The sequence below is a fragment of the Staurois parvus genome, unplaced genomic scaffold, assembly GCF_062004578.1.
Source record: "Staurois parvus isolate SC_StPar_1 unplaced genomic scaffold, SC_StPar_1.0 ptg000012l, whole genome shotgun sequence".
NCBI lineage: Eukaryota > Metazoa > Chordata > Amphibia > Anura > Ranidae > Staurois > Staurois parvus.
Genome location: NW_028317808.1, coordinates 11,973,744 through 11,995,708, shown reverse-complemented (window position 1 = coordinate 11,995,708; position 21,965 = coordinate 11,973,744). Strand labels below are relative to the sequence as shown.

The 21,965-nt window shown below is 42.8% G+C and overlaps 1 protein-coding gene across 1 annotated transcript in view; it reads right to left on the bottom strand.

Moving 5' to 3' along the window:
* Nucleotides 1–21,965, bottom strand: part of LOC149473698 (centlein-like) — a gene marked incomplete at its 3' end in the record, with an annotated part of 213,100 nt that overhangs the window by 73,032 nt on the left and 118,103 nt on the right. The window contains exon 8 of the mRNA XM_089674831.1: nt 20,885–21,061. Coding sequence (XP_089530957.1) covers nt 20,885–21,061 — 177 coding nt within the window. The remainder of the gene's footprint in view (nt 1–20,884; nt 21,062–21,965) is intronic.

Sequence of the window (21,965 nt, the reverse complement as noted above, 5' to 3'; positions counted from 1 at the left end):
GAAATATCCAACAGTCACATGTTTTTAAACTAAAAATATGATTCAACTGTGATCCTGACACATTAACAATTTTGAAGTGAGAAAATTTTAGTGATTCAGATTCAACAGAAAAAGGTTAGACATTAAAACAAGCTGAAGAATGATAGGCAATACTTTTTTAAATCAGGTGTTTGTGGTGCTGGTGATGTATTGGTGAGACTTTGCAGATATTGATTTAAGCATGCGGCTGACATTTTTTTATTTGGGGTCTCCCATAGATATTAACTAATTGTTTATTCCCTTTCAATAGTGGCTTTATGTGTTTTTATCTGTAGACTTTTCCCCCACTTGTTTGAGGGTTGTCTGTCTCAATCAAATGAGCGTCTGATTTTTGCCACACCCCCCCCCCTTCCCAATGGTGGCTTGAAAGTTTTGACAGAGGTAAGCCCCTCATTCCATAAAATATTTATATTTTGTGCACCATGTTAATTGCAGCATTATAGGTATTTACTATCTTATTTTGTGCTCAGATTTTAGTACCCAGTTTGGGATATATGTTTCCTGGCTCCTTTAAGACACATATATCTAAGATAAATGGGATGTTAACTATTCATGCTGCTTATTTATCTAGTGGTGTAAATTTCATCTTTTAAAGGTATATTGCCTTTTACTGATTTTTAGGGTACTTTTAGTTTGTTTTTCAGATATTTTGCTAGTTTTCATTGTATGCAGATTAAGTTTACAGTTTCTTTATTTCATTGCCCAATCCAGCTTGTGTGTCCCTCCAGCAGCCATGAGAAGCGTAATTTTGTCTGGGCTATACAGAGGATTGAATACCCAATTAAATGTTACTACACTTTAGTCATTATCATCTCGTATATCATTCTCAATTCATGAGATATGTATGAATTGTTTGGTAAGTGGCCCTCCATCAAACACTTGAAAGTGTTTGATTTACACACTTGATCAATACATTAATAAATATTGTAAATTTTAGCTTTTGTTGTTGCTCTATTATTGTATAGCACCCTAAAAATCCCATTATCTCTCCCTTATGTGGGGATGTTACCCCCTCTCCCCCCTTTTTTCTTTTCTTGTTATTTTTTAAATCAGGTTAAATATGGCATAACTTAAGAGATAAGGGGTTAGTGCATCAGTTAGAGTTCTACTGATATTCAAAGATCATTTATTTCTGAAAGAGGCTGAAAAGTTGTTCTAGCAATGTTACATATAGTTTACCAAGGTATTGTTCATAAGATTGTCTAGTGACTAGAATTCATACATAGATGAATTAGTACAGAGTTTCTCAACAAGGGTTTCTCCAGAGGTTACCAGGTTTCCTTGAGCAATGAGCAATTTCTGCCTCTCAGATAAGTTCCCACTAACACCATTGATATTTTAGCTATCTATCACAGTGACCGTCACACTAATGTATCATGAGTTAAAGATATAGTAATTTTTAGCAGGGGGTTCCCTAAGACTGGAAAGTTATTGAAACGGTCACTGTATTGACAAGGTTGAAAAAGGCTGAATTAGTAGTTTTCAGACATGCCAAACTTCCCATCATAAACATCCAACATACATATTTTTCTATTTAATAAAGTAGTCCTGCTGAAAAACAAACAGAATATTTTGACATTCCATGAAAGGCTTTGCTGTGTTCCTCTCTGACTTTTTTTACTAGGAACCTGACTTCTCATGAAATTTGGGCTGATCCTGTCTTACCTGTTTGTACCCTATACAAAAAGAGCCTAAGCAGCCAATCAGTGACTGTTTCCTACAGATCCCAACATCTTCATAACTGTCAAGAAAGTTTATGGGGGACATAATCTTGATTATAGGTGAGGGATGAGTATAAAGGGGACCTTAAGTTATCAGTCCTACATACACGTGAACATAAAACATATCCTTATCTCACTTTTAAATGTAGCTGAAAATGCGTTCCCATAAATACCTGATAACTAAAGTGTTCTGTACATCATGCTTATAAATAAGCTCACAGCCAGCACTGTACAATGTAATGTAGGTAAAGAATATTCACTGCCATCAGACAGCCACGACCTTTAACCTTAAAAGACCTATTCTCAGTCTTTAAAAATGTCACTCTTAGAACCAATTAAACTGGGATGCAAGCTTTAAATTGTAAGGTTACATCACAAAGGCTAACTAAAATGTCAGGATTCACTGATCATTTTGCACAATGCTGGGTTTTAAAGTTAAAAATATTCCAACACGAAAAGCTCCGATGTCACCTGTAAAGACATAAAAGCTATCCATTAGTACAAGTAGCTAGGGAGCCTTCCCCAACATTATAATCTCCATACAGTAAAATCTCAATCATGCTCAGACAAATTCACTAAAGTGTGGTTTTCAATCTGCTAACTATGCATTCCATAATAGCTGGTAATTATTAAAAACTGACAAGGAAGCTATGCCACCTGTGTTTATGTGAAGCCAGGTAATGAAAAAACAACAACACTGTCATCACCTCTCAATTCCTGATTGCATTATCAAAACTGTAGCAGAGTTTGGCATCTGGGTGTGACCTTGTTAACTGCTAGGGTAATTAAGTTTATTCTGTTGGGAAAAAGGATGATAAATTATTAGCAAGAAGATTTTGTTCACATTTTATTAAATTGGCCTGTCAAAGGGTCGGCCAAATTACCAAGGGCCTCGTTTATTGGAGACCAGCCATATTGCCACATCTGTTACAATTATTTATAATTTCAGCAGTTGAAAACCAACTGAGTTAGGCATCCGCCATGTAAAGTAATTTACAAATTATCTGATGAGGGAGTGTTTTAGCTTTTCCCTCATTTCTAGCCAGCAGAAAGCCGCGCTGTAATTACAGAACACGATTAGGTTCTTTGGGGAACTTAACTTGCACTCGTAGCCATAGTAAGATGCAGCAAGAACATATGGAGGAGCTTGTGCTTCAACTCCCTGAAGCTCGTGACCCGCCTGCCGCTGAGCCCTTGAGTTGAATTTGAATGAGAGTGCCATGGCTAATGTTCTACACATGCACCATTTATGCCACAAAACAAATCGGATCACTGTTAATTATGAAGCAGCTATAATCAGGCCTTCACATCTGTGTAATGTGAGACGCAGTAGGCTGTATTCCAGTAATGTATGACTACCTTTGGGTCACAAATTGTGAGCCATATTGCCTCGGTTGTAGTTTACTGAAATCAAAGCAACTCCTCTGATACAAGTCCAAAACAAGGATATTTTTTTCCAGCTGTTTCTACCTCCTTTTTTTTTTATTTTGTCTTTCGGAACAAGAGCTTTTCTTCATCAGCTATTGACCAGGGTAGTTAAAGCATATGGCGCCAGTTCATTAATGAACACTAACACCAAGCGCTCTAATTTAATGAATCCGCTTGAGCCATAAAAATCAGATTATGTTTATGCCTGTCATCTTTTTTCCCCCTCTGCGATGTTGTAAATTGAGAGCACTGAACTTAAATGTACTTGCCTGGGCTTTTGCAAAAATCTGTAACATCTTCTAAATAATATATTAGAATTATTATTTCTTTTGTGTGTGTGCATGTGTGTGTGCAAACAGCAGGCAGGTGAAAAACGTATAGAAAGCAGCTGCCCTACACCTTTTTATTGGAGTTATTATGGCATTAATGGAAGCTAAGGCTACCATTTATCTTTTAGAAAACACAACCTGGCAACCACCTTTTCAAAAACACTTTATTCAATGAAAAATCTTCCTTATAGAAAATCAGCTAAATATGCTGCACCCAGATGGCAAAGCAGCTACAGTTTAATTAATCCACCTTAAGTCATTGAGTGTTCAGTATGGGTAATAACATTTTGAATAATTGCAGATAAAAATGTTTTGAATTTCATTACAGAAACAAAGCAGAAGCACTACAAAGAACATGGCAGAAACTTCCAGATAACCACCTTGTGTGTTAGCCTGCAATGCCCATCCATGTTTCGCTGCTGCTATTGAAAAACAACTGAAGTGAATGGACTGTCCATTATTTCTCAAGCAGCCTTGCATAGGCAGCAACATAAAATGGAAACTTTAAAATGGATAAAAAAAATGAATAATAAAATGAGCTATGAACAATCAAAGCATTCAATCTCAATAATGGAAAAAACACAAGTCCTGTATCTTACATACACTGATATTGTCACATGTGCCAGTTGTAGTTGTGCTTTACTTTATCTTCTTGATACAGCTTCACCTTTGGGAACATGTTACATATTTCACCTGTTTTTAGGGTGGAACATATAACATGTTCCTGCTTCTGCAGTCGCTTGGGGATCTGAGCATGTGGTGTGACAGCAGTACGGGGAGAAGTTCCCTGTACCAGCTGTCACTTTTTGAAAAGAGCGTGGCGGAGCTCTGCCCACGGGGCCGCGTTGTTCATTCATAGACTTCTGTGAATGAGTCAGCTACAAGTACCAACATCCTTTGTGGCTTCTAGCTCTCAATTAACTATCATGGTGCTGTTGAGATCTCTAGTAGTTCATTGATTATTCCTGTCAGAGTGTAAACTGACTGCCTGTATGATGTATGGGCAGACAGCTTACACCGACAGTCTTCAGGAGTCCTGCATGGAACCAGCAATCTGCTGCTCACTGGTGCAATGCTTTCCAGACTCCTAAAAAAAGTAATATATGCACATTTTTTACCTGCAAAAAAAATGTGCATTTAATATTTTATTTTACATAGTTACATAGTTAGTTTAAAAGGTAAACTTCTTCTTTAAGCTTACCCTAAATACCTTTGCATACTAAAGCTTATATATTGTGTTTGTAAACCTATGTGAAGGCAAAAATCATTAGTCAGTTCATTAACAAGCACCCTCATTTTAAACCTGCAAAAATTTGATAATATGTTTCCACTGCACTGCTAATTAGCAGTCCCAGGTCTCTGACTTTTTGCTACTTGTCACCATCCTAAAAAAAAAAAAAACTGGGGAACAGCTACAGGCACAAATACTTGATTTTCTTTATAGCTTTCAGTAATTGTTACTTTGTATGGGTACCACTGGAAAGTACAGGCTAAGTGTAGAAGTAGACAGAACATCAATATAACACTACACATGAAGCTATGACACATAGTTGGTTGGCCTTTTGGAACTTCCTGAGCAACCACTGCTGGATTTTGGGTTAGAAATTAGAAGGTGTTCTTCCTCACCATCTTGGTAAATTGGTAAAAAAAAAAAATAAATAAAAAGAAGAGGACACACTTCATGTTGTTTATGCTTGTGTTACACTATGGCTGCGATATGTGACCTAGGACCTAATTGCTATCCTGTTTTATATGTACGGTGTTTTTCAATTAACAATAATAAATGTTGTCATTTTCCTTTAGTCTGATTTTTGTTGTGTGCCGTAAAATCCTGTTTTTTGCTATTTGTATTTATTCTATTTTTGGTTGCTATAACCAGACTGGGCTATCTATAACCAATATTTTCAACTTTCTTATGAAACATATCAAATAAAAAGCTCAAACAATCTAATTCCTTCTTAAGTTTAGGCCAAAATGTATTCTGCTACATGTCTTTGGAAAAAAAAAATCTCAATAAGTGTATATTAGTTGGTTTGCTTGCAAGATATAGCGTCTACAAACTATAGTATATAGACTGGAATTTATGCAACTATGATGCTACACTGCTAATGGCAGTGATTGGCCATTTATAGAGGCTCCGTGATAGTGTGGAAGGCAGTCTGGAGGTACACTGACATCACTAGTGACCCTAACACAGTGATCAAATACTGTACAATGTCACTGTACTAATGACACTGGCTGGGAAGGGGTTAATATCAAGGGGAAATCAAGGGGTTAACTGTGTGTCTAACAAGTGTAATGTGTACTGCTTTTACAAAGCAATCTGGCTGCTTTTTTTCTCCCTGCTTTTCAGGGATAAAAAACAGCCAGATCGCAGTTCTGTGTACAGAATCCAATATGTTTGTAAACAAAGGACTCTGTGCTGTGATTGGACACAGTCGATCAGCAGGTCTCAGCCTTGGCTGAAACCTGCTGACAAATCACACTGTGTCCAATCACAGCACAGTTGAGCAGGGGGCGTGCATGGGTACCCCACACCCGAAATAAAGTATTTTTACGTTAGCCGAGCCAGCACCTGCCGCTCGTTTGTAGTACATTTACTGTGAGTGGGCTGCAAGTTGTTAAACTGACAATGAAACTAGGATTTTGGTACAAAGCCATGCAAAGTTATTTGCAAATGAAATGGGCCTCAGGCACACCAGCCCCTGGGCCTGGGGCCATATGATGTAAAATTCTGGTATATTAGCCCACATGGGAGCCACAGCAGCTGTGTACAGCTATGCACAGAAATCAATTACAGAATGTGGCTTTATGCGGATAAACGCCAATACAGGCCACAATATAAACATGACACCCCTTACATCATTTTTTTAATAGGTTTTTTGACTGTGGTTCTACATTAAAGATTTTATTCAAGAACCATGGTTTTATTCTCATAGGACCTTTAGTTTGCAATGTAATACTTGGGTTTTGATCAGGGCTCAACACATAAAAAATCTAAAATGTCCATGTTTCTGATGTGCAAAATCAGCCATCCAATTCATAGGCAATTGAGTTAAACAACCTGGGCTGGTGTACCTTATTATGTACCCATTTAAAAAACCCTAATGGACAAAGTCCCTTAGCTTCAAAAACTATTATTTTTCCAGAACTATGTAAGTTATAACCACCGGACCATGCAACAGCTCAAACATTTGCGTGTTCTCAATTTTCCAAGTACCTTTACAAACATAGTATCTAATGGAGGCATCTAATGTAGATGATAGTCTGCAAAATAAGAATTTGTATGCAACAAATATGACCTAAGCTTCCTTATTGGAATCTGTATAAATATGTGTTATTATATATTATTCTTTTACCGTAGTAAAAGATTGTTGTCATGCACCATTTCTTCAATGGAAAACAAAATACACTTGTTTGTACACTATGCCCTTTTTAATTGAATTTGTATACAGTATTACAAGGTATATTTAGCAGTTAAAATGGTAGAGTACTGCAATCTACCTTTAAAATAACACAATTTAATGCCTTCTGGCATATCATTCATATCTAGTGTCAAAAAAGCCTTGCATCTCAAAGATCTTAAAGTAAAAAAAGGGATTACGATACTACTATGCATGTACTATAGGAACATATTTCTTGAGTTTTGGCTCCCTGTGCATCCTACTAATCAACTCTTTGAACATTTCAGTAGCAATTTTTCACCTAAGCAATCCCCGCTAAGAACTACAGAGGAGAATTTAAAAGAATGTTTTAACAGTTGCAACAGAATTATATATCAGTAGAAAATGTGCACCTGTCAGATCTTCCATTACAAATAAAAATATTCATTTCAAGTTAATTACGGCGCTTCCGTGGATGCCTGGGCTACTAAACCTGGCTTTGATGTCAGCAGGTACATGTACAAAGTTAAAATACAAGACAGCTAGACACTAGCTGCATTTGTTCAGTAAACACAATTAAATATTTATTAATCACACTGGTAAAAGTTATATTCAAAAGAGAATACATTTCAAAATTAAAGTTTTATGGCGTACTGATGTAAAACCTTTTTTTTAATCTGTAAAGGAAGACCATAATAGTCAAACAGGCATAGGCCTGCAACCAACCCCCGGTCAAATATCATGCAGCAGCTGCTAGTGGAAATTCAGTGTACCCCTTCTTGTTACCCCAAAAAGGTATGACCAAAGCTTTTCTTATTCCATTCCATTTTAGCCCTGGTTCACACATATGTGTTCCTAAATCACAGAATTTTCTATTGTAATTTAGGCATGCGGTTTTGTGAGATTACCATTGCGGTTTCAATGCGATTTTATTCCAGGTGCGATTCAGGAGTGTCTCTCTACTATGCTAAAAGGCTTTTCATTCTCTCCTATGCAAAAAAGCATATGAATTGCATTGCTATCTGCACATTTACCTTCGAATCTCACTACACTCAATGGCTTGCAATTTTGAACACATACCTGCCCTGTCATGTGGATTTGTGCCCTACAAAACGCATCCTGAATCGCATGTGAACCAGGGCTAATGCTTCAGAACAGTAAGCTTTAATATTGATTATTCATCTTCCCAGCACTAGCAGGACTTCTTCTGCAAGTAGGTATTTAGGTAGACATTTGAAACAAGGTATGAATGATGGATAACTTGATTTGTGGTTATCGGAATAGAAGGTTTGTTACCACAGTAGATTTCTATAAACTTTTCTCTTATCTTATTTTAGGAATTACAAAGAATATAAGAAAAAAAGCAAAACCTTTTCATGTCTGCATCCTGAGCCATATACTGTATGTTCTTCAAGCTACATATGAATGTAACAAAAACTGTTTGAATGAGTTTCAGGAAAGAAGCTCACCCCAATTCCATTTCTTAGTAGTGCAGAGATGTTTAATTCCTATCGCCCGATGCCCAGGACATGTAGTTCTGGGCGCCAGGCAAGAGGTTTCTTTTCCACATTTAGCCCTGCTGCGGGCAAGCAGTAGGGTCTCGAGCAGGCAGATGACCCCACTCCCGCCGCTGTCTGCGGATTGGTATAGAAGTGAAGGTCGGGACTGCTACACAAGGATTAGACCGCTGTGTCTGACAAACATTAGTCCTGTTCTTTCTCTGGCCCTCAGCTAAGCAGATGGAGCCCAGAACCACAGTCCCTTGATGGGATAGCCCATCCCATCTAGGGACTGTGACTCTGGGCTCCATCTGCTCAGCTGGGGGCCGGAGGAAGAACATGACTAATGTTTGTCAGACACAGCAGTCTAATCCTTGTGCAACAGTACCGACCTTCACTTCTATACCACTCCGCTGGGGTATGGAATTGCCGGGAACTGCAGCACAAGGATTACTCCGCCGGGACGATTTTATGATTTTTCAGGTGCCAGCTGAGTAATCCTTGTGCTGCGGTACCCGGCAATTACATACCCCGGTGAGTGGTATAGCAGTGAACGGACGGTCGGGACTCTAAATTGTCTGAATTGCTCCATAAGGGTTAGTGGAAGTCAGGAACCACTGTATAAATCTTGAACGGTGCACATAATTACAAGAGGTAAGCACTTGAGCCCAGGGGCTAAATAGTCCTGTTCCTTCCCCTGGCACCCAGCTGAGCAGAAGTTATTTTGTAATTGCAGCAAACAAGAGGGTACTCAGCAGTAGTTATGTTCCTGTACCCAGTTCCCTGCTGATTGCACAGAAAATACTGGAATAGCTGAACAGCCTTAGGGCACATTTACACATGGTGCCCTCTGAAGAGCAATCCACATTCATATTGCTCTAAACAGGGCACTTGACAGGCAGTGAGGAGGTGTTATGTCACCTCCTCACCACCTGTTTAATCCCCACACCAGCACCCCCAATTGCATGCATTGCACATAAATGCGGGAAGCCCCCATTCATTTGAACGGGCTGCTTTAATGTCCTACTCGCGCCGGCCGCTGCCCTACTGGCACCCTCTCCTTGGAGCATCCAAAAGGTGTCCCAGCTCTTTTACAGCCCTAAAGTATATACAAAAAAAAATTGCCCTGTGCCACTAAAGTGTTTGAGTTTGGCTTGAAGAAAAGGTGACAACCCTAGTCCTGTCCCACTGGGACACCCGACTTACCAGCTGGCACTTCTGCTGGCTGATCATAGAGGCAGGCAAAGACCAGAACCACTCTGTCCACCTTGAATATTGGAAACAGGCAGGGATGGGCATACATCACTTCCGGTTTCCCTGGATGTAAACGGTGGCATTTTTTAAAAATGGAAAGCATTTGATCACACCAATTTTGTTGTGATCAAATGCTTTAAGGGCAGAGACGGATCTGGGGTCTTACTGACCCCAGATCTCTCCATAAAGAGTACCTGTCACTGCCTATTTCTGTCACAAGGGAATGTTTTCATGTCATGTGACAGCAATAAAAGTCATGTCATGTGACAGCAATAAAAGTGAAAAAAAAAAATGAAAGCGACAGTATAAAAATAAATATTTTTTTTAAAATATGCTAAGTACCTCCATTCTAACACACAAAGGCAAACACACAAGTTCGTACTGCACGCATGCAAACAGCGATCATCCCATACATGTATCACCATAAACGTCAGATTGTTTGTTGCCGTTGCACGGGCTTGTGCCATTTTAAAGCGTAACATGTTTGGTATCTATTTACTTGGCGGAACATCATCTTCTATATTTTACCAAAAAATTGGGTTGTGTATTGTGTTTTTTTGCATTAAAATTAAAAAAAAGTGTATTTAAAAAAATTGCTTTGAAAAACCACTGTGCAAATACCTAGTGATATAAAAATTGCAACACCCACCAATTTATTCTCTAGGGCCTTTTTTTTCTTTTTTATCAGGAAAAGTAGATTGACATGAGGGACAAGTAGTACGGGGTCCCAATTTAATCCCTTGGACAAGTAGTGTTTTAAAAAATGTCCACACCCCTGCAGTTGTTTACCTGGTGTAAAAGGTTATCAGGGAAAACTGAAAAATAAAGTCTACTTTTCACTTAGAAGCACAGCACTTCCACTATGGAAACAAAATGCAGCATTCCTAGAATGAAACACTACAAACTCTTGCTCCTTATAGTCAAGAAAAAGACATTCTGTTTAATTCCAAAATTATTATAATCTGCCATTCTTAACATAGACTCATCAAGTTTCCCAGCCATGTAAAATGTTTAAAGGAAATAGGAAAAAAAAAGATTAGGTACAATAAATCACCAGATTGCGCTGAGTTCTGGACAGTAATAAAAGTAACTAGGGAAGCACTGTATGTATATGTGAACTGGAATTTCACTGACCATAAAAGCATAAACTACTACATGGTCCAAATTATTTCATGATACGTGATTTGACTACATTAAAAAACTGCTAAACCTGTTAATAACATCTTGTAGCTCAGAGCAACTGAAGATTGTGTGGTAATCCTCGCTGACATTCTTTGTAGAGCTCCTGGGTTCTGTGATTTGCAGAAGCATCGTTCCAGTACAGCTGTATTTGTATATTATGAAGTCAGTTTCACTCTTTTTCCTCTTTTTAATCCCAAGTCACCAGTTTACACAGGCACTGCCATTGTAAAAGCTTTCCAAACTGCAGCTCCTTGGCAATGCCAGGAAGAAAATACACACAGCTAATACTTGTCAGAAATCCCACGCTAAATACACAGGTCCCCATTCACATGACAAGGTAAATCCTATTTTAACAGGTGGATGCACTAAATGATAGCGCCAGACTCCACAGAGGGAACTGCTAAAAAATACTGAGGCAGTGTTTGGTTACTTTTTAAACATGAACTATAAAGGAAATATATATTTTAAATCATTTGGATGAAATTAAAACAAAAACCATAGTTCAATTCACTGGCATTATGCACAGATTACCAAACTGGTCTGAAAATAGTAGCAAAACGGAATGGCAAAAATGGCATATGCACCAGGGCCAGATCTAGGCTGTCTGATTTGGGGGTGCAGTGAAAAACCTCAGGGGGGCAGAAGATGTGAGGTCAACAGGGCAGTGTGTAAGAGTCAGAATAACAGTGTACAGGTGGTCAGCAGGGAAGAGGATAGGATCAGCAGTTTGTAGGGCAGTGTAGAGAGGCCATTAGTTTGAAGTGCAGTGTACACTGGGTTATCTAGGGGATGGAACAGGAGCTAGCATGGCAGAGGACAGGAGTCAACAGGACAGAGGACAGGGGGTCAGCATGCTGGAAGACAGTGTTCAGCAGAGTTGAGAACAGGGTCACTGCTAGCAGGGCACTTAAAGTGGAGTTCCAGACATTTTTGTGTTTATTAAAAGTCAGCAGCTACAAAAACTGTAGCTGCTGACATTTAATAAACACACACTTACTGTGTCGGGCGCGGCGTCAGACCCCTGACCTTCTCACCAAACTGGTGACCGAAGGACTAGCCAATCCAACACCGCGATGTCATGTGCGGAACAATGCCACGCCCAGCTGCACCCTGCACAACGATTTTCCAGCTAATTGGACCACAATCTATGTACAGGCAGCCTGGGAGCGATTGTTACTGGGTCAGGTTAATTATGCAATTAACCCTTCACACTGCCACCACCTCCTTTTAATACAGAGAAATAGGAAACTCAGCAATACACTAGGATGATTGGTTAACCGTCAGTATCCCGCTATCTCTACAGATTGGTTATACAGAGGGTTAAATACTCATAGTAGCTCTCTTCAGCGGCAGGGATTCGTAAGTTACGTTCAAGAGCTATAGAAACAGTTCAACACTTTTAGAAAGTAAGATTTATTATTAAAAGGTCAAAAGGGTGCAGTAGAAATATTTACAGAAAGAAGATATAACCAATATATACCGTATTTTCCGGCGTATAAGACGACTGGGCGTATAAGACGACCCCCTACTTTTCCTGTTAAAATATAGGGTTTGAGCTATACTCGCCGTATAAGACTACACCTCTTCCAACGCACACCAAATAAAAATGAAAAAACATCAGATTTGATTTCAATATGGTATGGTATTTCAGTATGGTATTCCAATGATGGGGTGCTATTCCTCCCACTGACACCAATCATGGGGCATGATTCCTCCCACTGACACCAATGATGGGGCATGATTCCTCCCACTGATACCAATGATGAGGCACTACTCCTCCCACTGACACTAATGGTGCCCCATCAGTAGTGTCAGTGTGTGAGGAATAGTGTCCCATCATTAGTGTCAGTGGGAGGAATAGTGCCCCATCATTGGTGTCAGTGGATGAAATAGTGCCCCATCATTAGTGTCAGTGGGAGGAATAGTGCCTCATCATTTGTATCAGTGGGAGGAATCATGCCCCATCATTGGTGTCAGTGGGAGGAATAGCACCCCATCATTGGTATCAGTGGGAGGAATAGTGCCCCATCATTAGTCAGTGGGAGGAATAGTGCCCCATCATTAGTCAGGGGAAGGAATATTGCCCCATCGTTGGTGTCAGTGGGGAGGAGGAATAGTGCCCCATCATTGGTGTCAGTGGGGAGAATAGTGCCCCATCATTGGTATCAGTGGGGAGAAAAGTGCCCCATCATTGGTGTCAGTGGGGGAGGAATAGTGCCCCATCATTAGTCAGTGGGAGGAATAGTGCCCCATCATTAGTCAGGGGAAGGAATAGTGCCCCATCATTGGTGTCAGTGGGGAGAATAGTGCCCCATCATTGGTATCAGTGGGAGGAATAGTGCCCCATCATTGGTGTCAGTGGGAGGAATAGTGCCCCATCGTTGGTGTCAGTGGGGAGGAGGAATAGTGCCCCATGGTTGGTGTCAGTGGGGGAGGAATAGTGCCCCATCATTGGTGTCAGTGGGGAGAATAGTGCCCCATCATTGGTATCAGTGGGGAGAAAAGTGCCCCATCATTGGTGTCAGTGGGGGAGGAATAGTGCCCCATCATTGGTGTCAGTGGGGGAGGAATAGTGCCCCATCATTGGTGTCAGTGGGGAGAAAAGTGCCCCATCATTGGTGTCAGTGGGGGAGGAATAGTGCCCCATCATTGGTGTCAGTGGGGGAGGAATAGTGCCCCATCATTGGTGTCAGTGGGGAGAATAGTGCCCCATCATTGGTATCAGTGGGAGGAATAGTGCCCCATCATTGGTGTCAGTGGGAGGAATAGTGCCCCATCATTGGTGTCAGTGGGAGGAATAGCGCCCCATCATTGGTGTCAGTGGGAGGAATAGTGTCCCATCATTGGTGTCAGTGGGAGGAATAGTGTCCCATCATTGGTGTCAGTGGTAGGAATAGTGTCCCATCATTGGTGTCAGTGGTAGGAATAGTGCCCCATCATTGGTGTCAGTGGGGAGGAGGAATAGTGCCCCATCATTGGTGTCAGTGGGGAGGAGGAATAGTGCCCCATCATTGGTGTCAGTGTGGAGGAGGAATAGTGCCCCATCATTGGTGTCAGTGTGGAGGAGGAATAGTGCCCCATCGTTAGTGTCAGTGGGGGAGAGGAGTGGCTGCTCCTTCTTTCAGTTCGGCAGCTTGATTTTCGCGGGGCTGTTCGGCTCCGCCTCCTCGCCGGTGATTGGTCGCCTGTGTGCGCTGGCGCCCAATCACCGGTGAGGAGGCGGAGCCGAGCGGCCGCGCCACCATCGAGCGGCCGAACTGAAAGAAGGAGCAGCCGTGCTTCCTGGACCGGATCATCGTGGGACCGGGACCGGAGCCAGGTAAGGTACAGCAGCCCCTCTGCCCACCCCTGTACTTAGTGTCCGTTGGAGGACACCGCCCCTGGAAAAAGTGCCGCCCTGACACACCGGCTCGCCGTATACCGGCGTATAAGACGACCCCCGACTTTTCAGAAGATTTTCAGGGGTTGAAAAGTCGTCTTATACGCCGGCAAATACGGTATATAGATATTATATATATATTGTGGGAACTCGCTTCTAAATGGTAGAGCTTCTTCAAAGCACACAGCAACTCGCTTCTTTTTAAGGGTCTTTTTTCCCAATTTTATTTAAAGGAAAAAGTTCAATAACCCAAAATGCTTCCCACACAGGGGTATCCACCATCAAACCAATTCAGCCTTCTGGCTCTTTCAGCTACACAGCTTTATATCTGTCTCCTACAGACTCCTTCCACAAGGTTGTTTTTGCACACAGCAAACCTTTAGCACACAGCTATTCTGGCTCCCACCTCTACTAGGTGAAGCCCACCTGACTCCACAGCAGAGACCTCCTGTCTGCCGGGGTGGAGCCCTCCTGACTCCTGTCTGCCGGGGTGAAGCCCAGAATCATGGCCTGGCCTCCACAAAAAGGTCTGCACACACCTGTGCAATCAGCACGCTGGATGCTCTCAAAACATGGGCACAGGATTGGAGATTTCATCCCTCCCAAATCTCTTAGAAATCTCCAGGCTACAGGTCCCAAAACAGGCTTTACAAACCAAAGAGGAAACTTATAAACCAGTTTCCTCTGCATTATGAGAACTGCCTGGAGCCCCTCAACCTGTATGGTTGAGAATCCTGGGTCACCACCGTGATATCCACCGTGGCAGGATACCGTACTGCCACTATATATATATATATATATATATATATATATATACAGTATATATATATAAATATATATATATATTGTGACAGGATGAACGGCGAGGTGATAGAGGGACGCTATGTGTCACCTCGCATATGCTCATACCTGACCGTTTAGGTGGAGTCCACTCCGGGTTTTCGGGGCCACAGTTAAGCAGGTGGGTCCGGACCAGAGTTTGGGCTCCACTGATGACCACCAACAGGTGGTATAAATAAGGCAGGGCTGGAGCAAGAAGTTGCTCGTGGCCTGGGACTCAGAGAGGTGTTCTGAGAGAGCTGTGTGTACTATACCTACAAGAAAAGGTTTGCTTTTGTTTTATTTCGGTGACAAGGAGAAGCCCTTCACCTCTGAGAGAGGAAATGCCTTTTGTTTAGTTAGTGCCTGGATGGCAAGGGTTTATTTTCATGTTTTGTTTATTTTCTGCAAACCTTTTAAATAAATCTGACAACCAGTCAGATTTTGATGAAAGCCTGCTGTGCGGTCTACCTTTGTCCCAGGGACGGAGATCCCCCACCTGAGCTAACCCCACATATGGTGGAGGATGCGGGCACTTCCTGAGCATGTGGGAAGATGGAGGAAATAATAAGAGCCTTGCTGCAGGCCAATGCAGCACAACGGGAGACAAATCGCCAGTTTGCGGAGGCCCAAGAAGCAGACCGAGAGCTCCTTAAGCAGGTGGCCCAACACCTATTAGAATTAAAGAAGGAATCTGCAGGTCCACTGCCAGTGGAGCAGAAAATGTCAGCTATGTTTTGCAGAAGATGACACCTGCGGATGATGTGGAGGCCTACCTCACAACTTTTGAAAGGGTTGCTGTTCGGGAAGGATGGAAAAAGGAGCAATGGGCAGGACTGCTTGCACCATTTTTGACAGGTGAATCCCAAAAAGCCTATTATGACCTGGAACCAGGGGATGCCCAGGACTATGAGAAACTGAAGGCTGAGGTCCTTGCACGCCTGGGTGTCACCATTGCAGTCCGGGCTCAGCGGGTGCATCAGTGGCATTTCAGGGCTGACAAACCACCCAGATCTCAGATGTTCGATTTGATACATCTCTCCAAAAAGTGGCTCCAGCCAGAGGTTGTCAGGCCCTCAGATTGTGGAGCGTGTGGTCATGGACCAATATTTGCGTGCACTCCCTGCCACTTTGAGGAAGTGGGTCGGCCGTGGAGACCCTAAATCTGCAAACGAGCTGGTGGACCTGGTGGAGAGATATGCAGCCGCTGAGGACTTTTTTCATTCACCTGGGCCGTACCCCAAGGTCACTAGGGGTGGAAAACTATCCGGAGGATCCGGTAAGACTGTTCCATGGGCCAAAGGCTCAGAAAAAAATGATAAGACTATTGTGTCAGATAATGAGACTGTAGGCTTAGGACCTAGAGACTGGCCAAATAGGTCAGGAAGGTCCCCAAAGCCATTTAGAGGTCTAAGCACTGAACATATAATCTGTTATCGTTGTCATGCGTTAGGTCATATTGCTGCAAACTGTCCTTTAAATGATGAACCTATGCAATGTGAAAATGCTTATTTAGGAAAACGCATGTCTCTTTTTGCACAGGTGGTATGTACTACAGCATGTCAGAAACGCATGGAAAAACAAATGTGTGTGATTGCCATTGATGAAAAGTCAGTAACTGCTCTGCTAGACTCGGGTAGTGTTGTGACCTTAGTAAAAAGTGATTTGGTAAACCCTGCAAGCTTACACCCTAGCACGATTGGGGTTATTTGTATTCATGGTGATACACGTAATTACCAGACTGCTCTGGTGGAGATTGGTACTCCCTGGGGCCCTGTGACCCATTCTGTGGGGGTGGTGCCCTCTCTGCTTCATGAAGCCATAGTGGGGAAAGATTTTCCCCATTTCTGGAAGTTATGGGATAAGGAGGGGAGTCAGGAAGACCGAGCTCCCCCTGCTGGGGAAACGCCGGAAACTCCTGAACTCACTCCTGACCCCTTTGACTGCCGAGTGGAAGTGGAAACTGTGGGTGTCCGAGGAAGGCGTAGATCTTTTCCCTTTCTCTGTAATGGCTGGGGAGCAGGAGGAGTTGGATCCAACCCCAGACATTGAGGATATAGAACAAGAGATGATCGCTGGCTCTAGTGAGAGTGGACAGAATGTGGTGCCATTGTGGAGAAGGAATGTTTGGCCATCAAATGGGCCTTGGAGGCCCTGAAATATTACCTGTTAGGAAGACCGTTCAAGTTGGTTACTGATCATGCCCCGCTCAAATGGATGTGTGATAATAAGGAGAAAAACAGTCGAGTGACAAGGTGGTTTCTCGCGCTACAAGTGTTCAAATTCACAGTGGAACACAGAGCGGGGAAACTGCAAAGTAATGTAGATGCCCTCTCCCGGGTCCATTGTCTGGTTGGGACAGTTGCTCAGCCGCAGGGGCTTGAGCAGAGGGGGGGGGATATGTGACAGGATGAACGGCGAGGTGATAGAGGGACGCTATGTGTCACCTCGCATATGCTCATACCTGACCGTTTAGGTGGAGTCCACTCCGGGTTTTCGGGGCCACAGTTAAGCAGGTGGGTCCGGACCAGAGTTTGGGCTCCACTGATGACCACCAACAGGTGGTATAAATAAGGCAGGGCTGGAGCAAGGAGTTGCTCGTGGCCTGGGACTCAGAGAGGTGTTCTGAGAGAGCTGTGTGTACTATACCTACAAGAAAAGGTTTGCTTTTGTTTTATTTCGGTGACAGGGAGAAGCCCTTCACCTCTGAGAGAGGAAATGCCTTTTGTTTAGTTAGTGCCTGGATGGCAAGGGTTTATTTTCATGTTTTGTTTATTTTCTGCAAACCTTTTAAATAAATCTGACAACCAGTCAGATTTTGATGAAAGCCTGCTGTGCGGTCTACCTTTGTCCCAGGGAAGGAGATCCCCCACCTGAGCTAACCCCACAATATATATATATATATATATATATATATATATAAATAAACAGAGCATAACAGCACAGCAAACAGATAACAGAGAGGCGTTTAAAGGGTTAAAGTACTTGCCAGTCAGCCTTGGTTTTAAGCAGCTTCAAGTCTCATGACCAAAAGGATGCTTTGATCTCCCACTGTTAGTTTTGATATTAAGGCAGGGAGATCTTCTTTTCTCTTTCTCTGCGAGATGTTTCACGCAGAAAGTCCTCACTTCTCTGACTACACCCAAAACATAACAGCTTCTTTTTCTACACAAAATAAACTGGTATCTTCCTACCACGGACAAGTCAATACCTTATTTGGCAAGAGGATTGTTTAAAGGCTAGCAAGGTACGCTAAATGCATTCCTGAGGGAAGGGGCGGAATGAGGGGATACAGAAGACTTCTTAATACAGTGAGAGCCTGTGCCTGGCTCTTGTATGCACGATACTACACCTCCCCCCCCCTCAGGTGATGGCATATGAGTTTAAGAGCAATACCAAAATGTAGAAGTTTGGGGTAAAATGGAGAACCGCACCTCTCCCTGTGGGTATGATTGTGACACCTACCTGTCCCAGAGTCCAGCGATGTTCTCACCTAAGCAGGCCCTTCTCCTCTTCTTTCCTCCACGGCTCCAGCATCTCAACTGTGAGCACCAGGCTGTGACAGCTTGCAGCTTCACAGCTTGGTGCCCACTGCGTATGCGCGAGTCGCACTGCACCACCTGATTGGCTCGGCAGTATTCTGGGACCTGTGAACGTTCCCAGGAGACTGCAGAAGAAAGGAGGGGGCTGGACTTCCAGCTCACTTCTCCACGGCGAACTGAGCCGGAAATGGAAGCGGGTACCTGTCAAAAACAGTATCCGCTCCCCCCAAAAAGTGCCAAATATGGCAGTGGGGGTGGGGGGAGGAGGCAAATAAGCGAAGCTTCCGCTTTTGAGTGGAACTCCGCTTTAAGAGATCTCCTCCTCCCCATACAGCACATAGTTGAGATTGGTATCACTCCAATAGTGTGTAGCTGGCTACTGCAGCTGCCAAGCCAATCAGGAAATTTCACAGGTCAGAACGTCAACATAGCAGCCAGTTACACATTGTGCAGATCGATGCTGTATCTGTTAGGGAATCTGATCTCAGCCATGTGTTATGTGTGTTTTGTGGGGAGGAGTAGATCTGTTCAGCGCCTTGTGTGCAGTGCAGGCAGTGCCGGAATAAGGTCATCTAGCATTCGAGGTGAAAAACTGCGCCCCCACCTTCCACCCTCCTCCCCCCAAAAAACTAGCACTAATCAACACGCTCACGCCCTAAGCAGACATTCCCTCTGCAAACCCAAATTCTACCCAACCAAAAATGCAAAAATTCCCCATCCTCACAGTCCAAATCCTCCTCCTAGCACAAGTCTTTGTCCCCCAATCCCACCTTCCAGCTCAAATCCCTCCTAATTCCCCACAAATATTCAATGCCCCCCAAAAATCAAACTCTCCCTCCAAATTCCCCCGCCTAGTACATATTCTCTCCCAATCTCCCCCAGTACAAATCCCCCTAAAACTCTACTCCTAGTGTAATTCCTCTTCCCAAATCTCCCCTTCTAGTACAAATACTCCCCTCTAAACCCCTTCCCAGTACAAATCCTCCCCAAATCGCCCCTCCTAGTACAAATTCCCCTCCACCTCCCCTCCAGTACAACCCCCCCCAAATCCACACCCTTCCCTGCACAAATCCCCAACCCCAACCAAATATCCCTCCTAGTACAAATCCCCCCCCCCCACCACAATTTCCCTCCTCCTAGCACTAATCCTCCCAACCCCCAATTCCCCCCTCCTAACACAAATCCTCCCCAATCCTAACACATTCCTCCCAATTACCCTTCCCAGCACAAACAGCCCCTCCCCCCACCCCTCCTCCAAAAGCTCCCCCTCCCCCAATCTTGCATGTGGGAACTACAGGAGTAGTGAGGAGGTGCAGGTTCTCTGTGATCTCCCTCCTCCTGTCAAAACAGCGATCCTCCATACAGCAGGTTACACAGGATCGCTCTTAGATCTGACAGTGCACAGCTTGATTACCCGCCCCCATCCACATTTCCAGGAGTTGACAGTCTTTGGAGGAGATGGGGGTGGGTAATCAAGCTATGCACTGTCAGATCTAAGAGCGATCCTGTGTAACCTGCTGTATGAAGGATCGCTGTTATGACAGGAGGAGGGAGATCACAGAGAAGCCTGTACCTCCTCCCCACTCTCTCATCTCTGCTGCTGTCACTTCTCCTGTCTGGACTGCTTACTTCACTTCACTGCAGCCGGCTCTGAGTGCAAGGGGTGGTGGGGTGGGGGAGCTCAGTGGTCATAGGCACAATGAGCATGGGGGGGCGCACCTGGCTTGGGGGGGCACAACCCACCCCAGCACCCCCCCTAGATCCGGCCATGATACGTACATGTGGTCATTATGTGACCACATTTTTAATCCTACCTGAACAGTAAGGAGGCGAACAATCAGTTGGACAAGTCATTTCCTCTTTAGACATGGATTTATAGATCTAAAGCAACCAAAGTTGGCCAATGACTGAACTGCCTAAAGCTAGCCTAATGCAATTTACAGGTTGCTGGAAATTTGTCATTTGTAAAAGCATCTGTAACAAGCACATATTGTCCAACAGGGTTTGAATTAAAAAAAAAAATTTTGTATGGAAAATATGTTTACTTGAAAATAAACACTGAAGAGTAAAAGAGTACTAAATAAAGTGCACTCCATAATGTCACTGTTGTGAAGTGAGCAGCTAATGGCCTTTACTTTCACTGCACAGAGGACTCTGAAATGTGTATGTGTATGCTGCTTGATCAGTCAAGAGGTTAAAAGAAAATGTCAATAGCTACTATAGGATGGACTGAACACATATCTGGCAATAATGCTGGTCTGGTGAACCACTCATAAAATATAAATACGTTCTAGTTCCTAATGCTGTACCTGAGGTTCTTGAGGTGGCTTGAGTAATGCAGTCATGGTTTCTTGCAGTTTCACTTCCAGCTGACTAATACGTTGCTCCTTTTGATGTAACTGCTCAGTGAGAGCAATATTACTTTGTCGCAGTTGAGTCTCACTGGACTTAGCCGTTTCATAACATACATTCAAGTCATTATAAAGCTAACAATGGGATAAAAAAAAAAGGAAATCTATTTATTTAGTTATTTTTGTAAACACCACTACATTGTATTTATCACTGTGCTATGGAAATATAATCAAAATATATACAAAATTTTATCCTGTTATCTAGATTAGATTTATGAGGGTGTTTCCAACTCTACCCAACCTACTAAGGCTATTACAGCAGGTTCTCACACTTTAGCCTACTTTATTCTATGCAACAGTATAGATAGGATTCTTACTAGATCTCTGCTCTATCTGGCCATATTATTATCATTATCCAGTGCCCATGCCAGGGTGATGCCGAGGAGCCGCCTTCGAGAATAATGATAGACCCCATCTGCACCTAAGAATATGCTTTAAAGACTGCCATGGCACTTTCCCACCATCACCTTTATGTATGTGCCAGGTCATGCTCAGTGTTTTAAATTTACAGCTGTTATCCTTTGAAATCCATATGTGTCTTGCACAAAACACTTAAATTGGCTCTCTCAGCACCTGATGACTCAACCAAATGTTGCCATTGCCCACATGAAATCATTTGAAAGGGTTTATGTATGGATCATGTAGATTTAGCTCTGCCTGAACTCTAATTCTCTGATTCAGCAAAGAATAAATGACTACCACCTATACATTTGATCCCATGAAAGAATACCATAGTAGCATTAAGCAATGTTTTCTGCAAGACAGATAAGTGTTTCTGGGGTTCTTTTAACATCTGTGAATATATGGAAACTGTGTCTGTGTGTTAATTTACAGTACATCAACTTTGCTGGAAGAGTTTATTGTAGCTCTATACAAATTTCCAGTAGGCTTCCACATTGCTTGACATTTTGCTGAAAGCTTGTTTAATACTGCAGCCAACACTACTGTTAAGAAATGTTCTAAAGAGACACTGTCACTC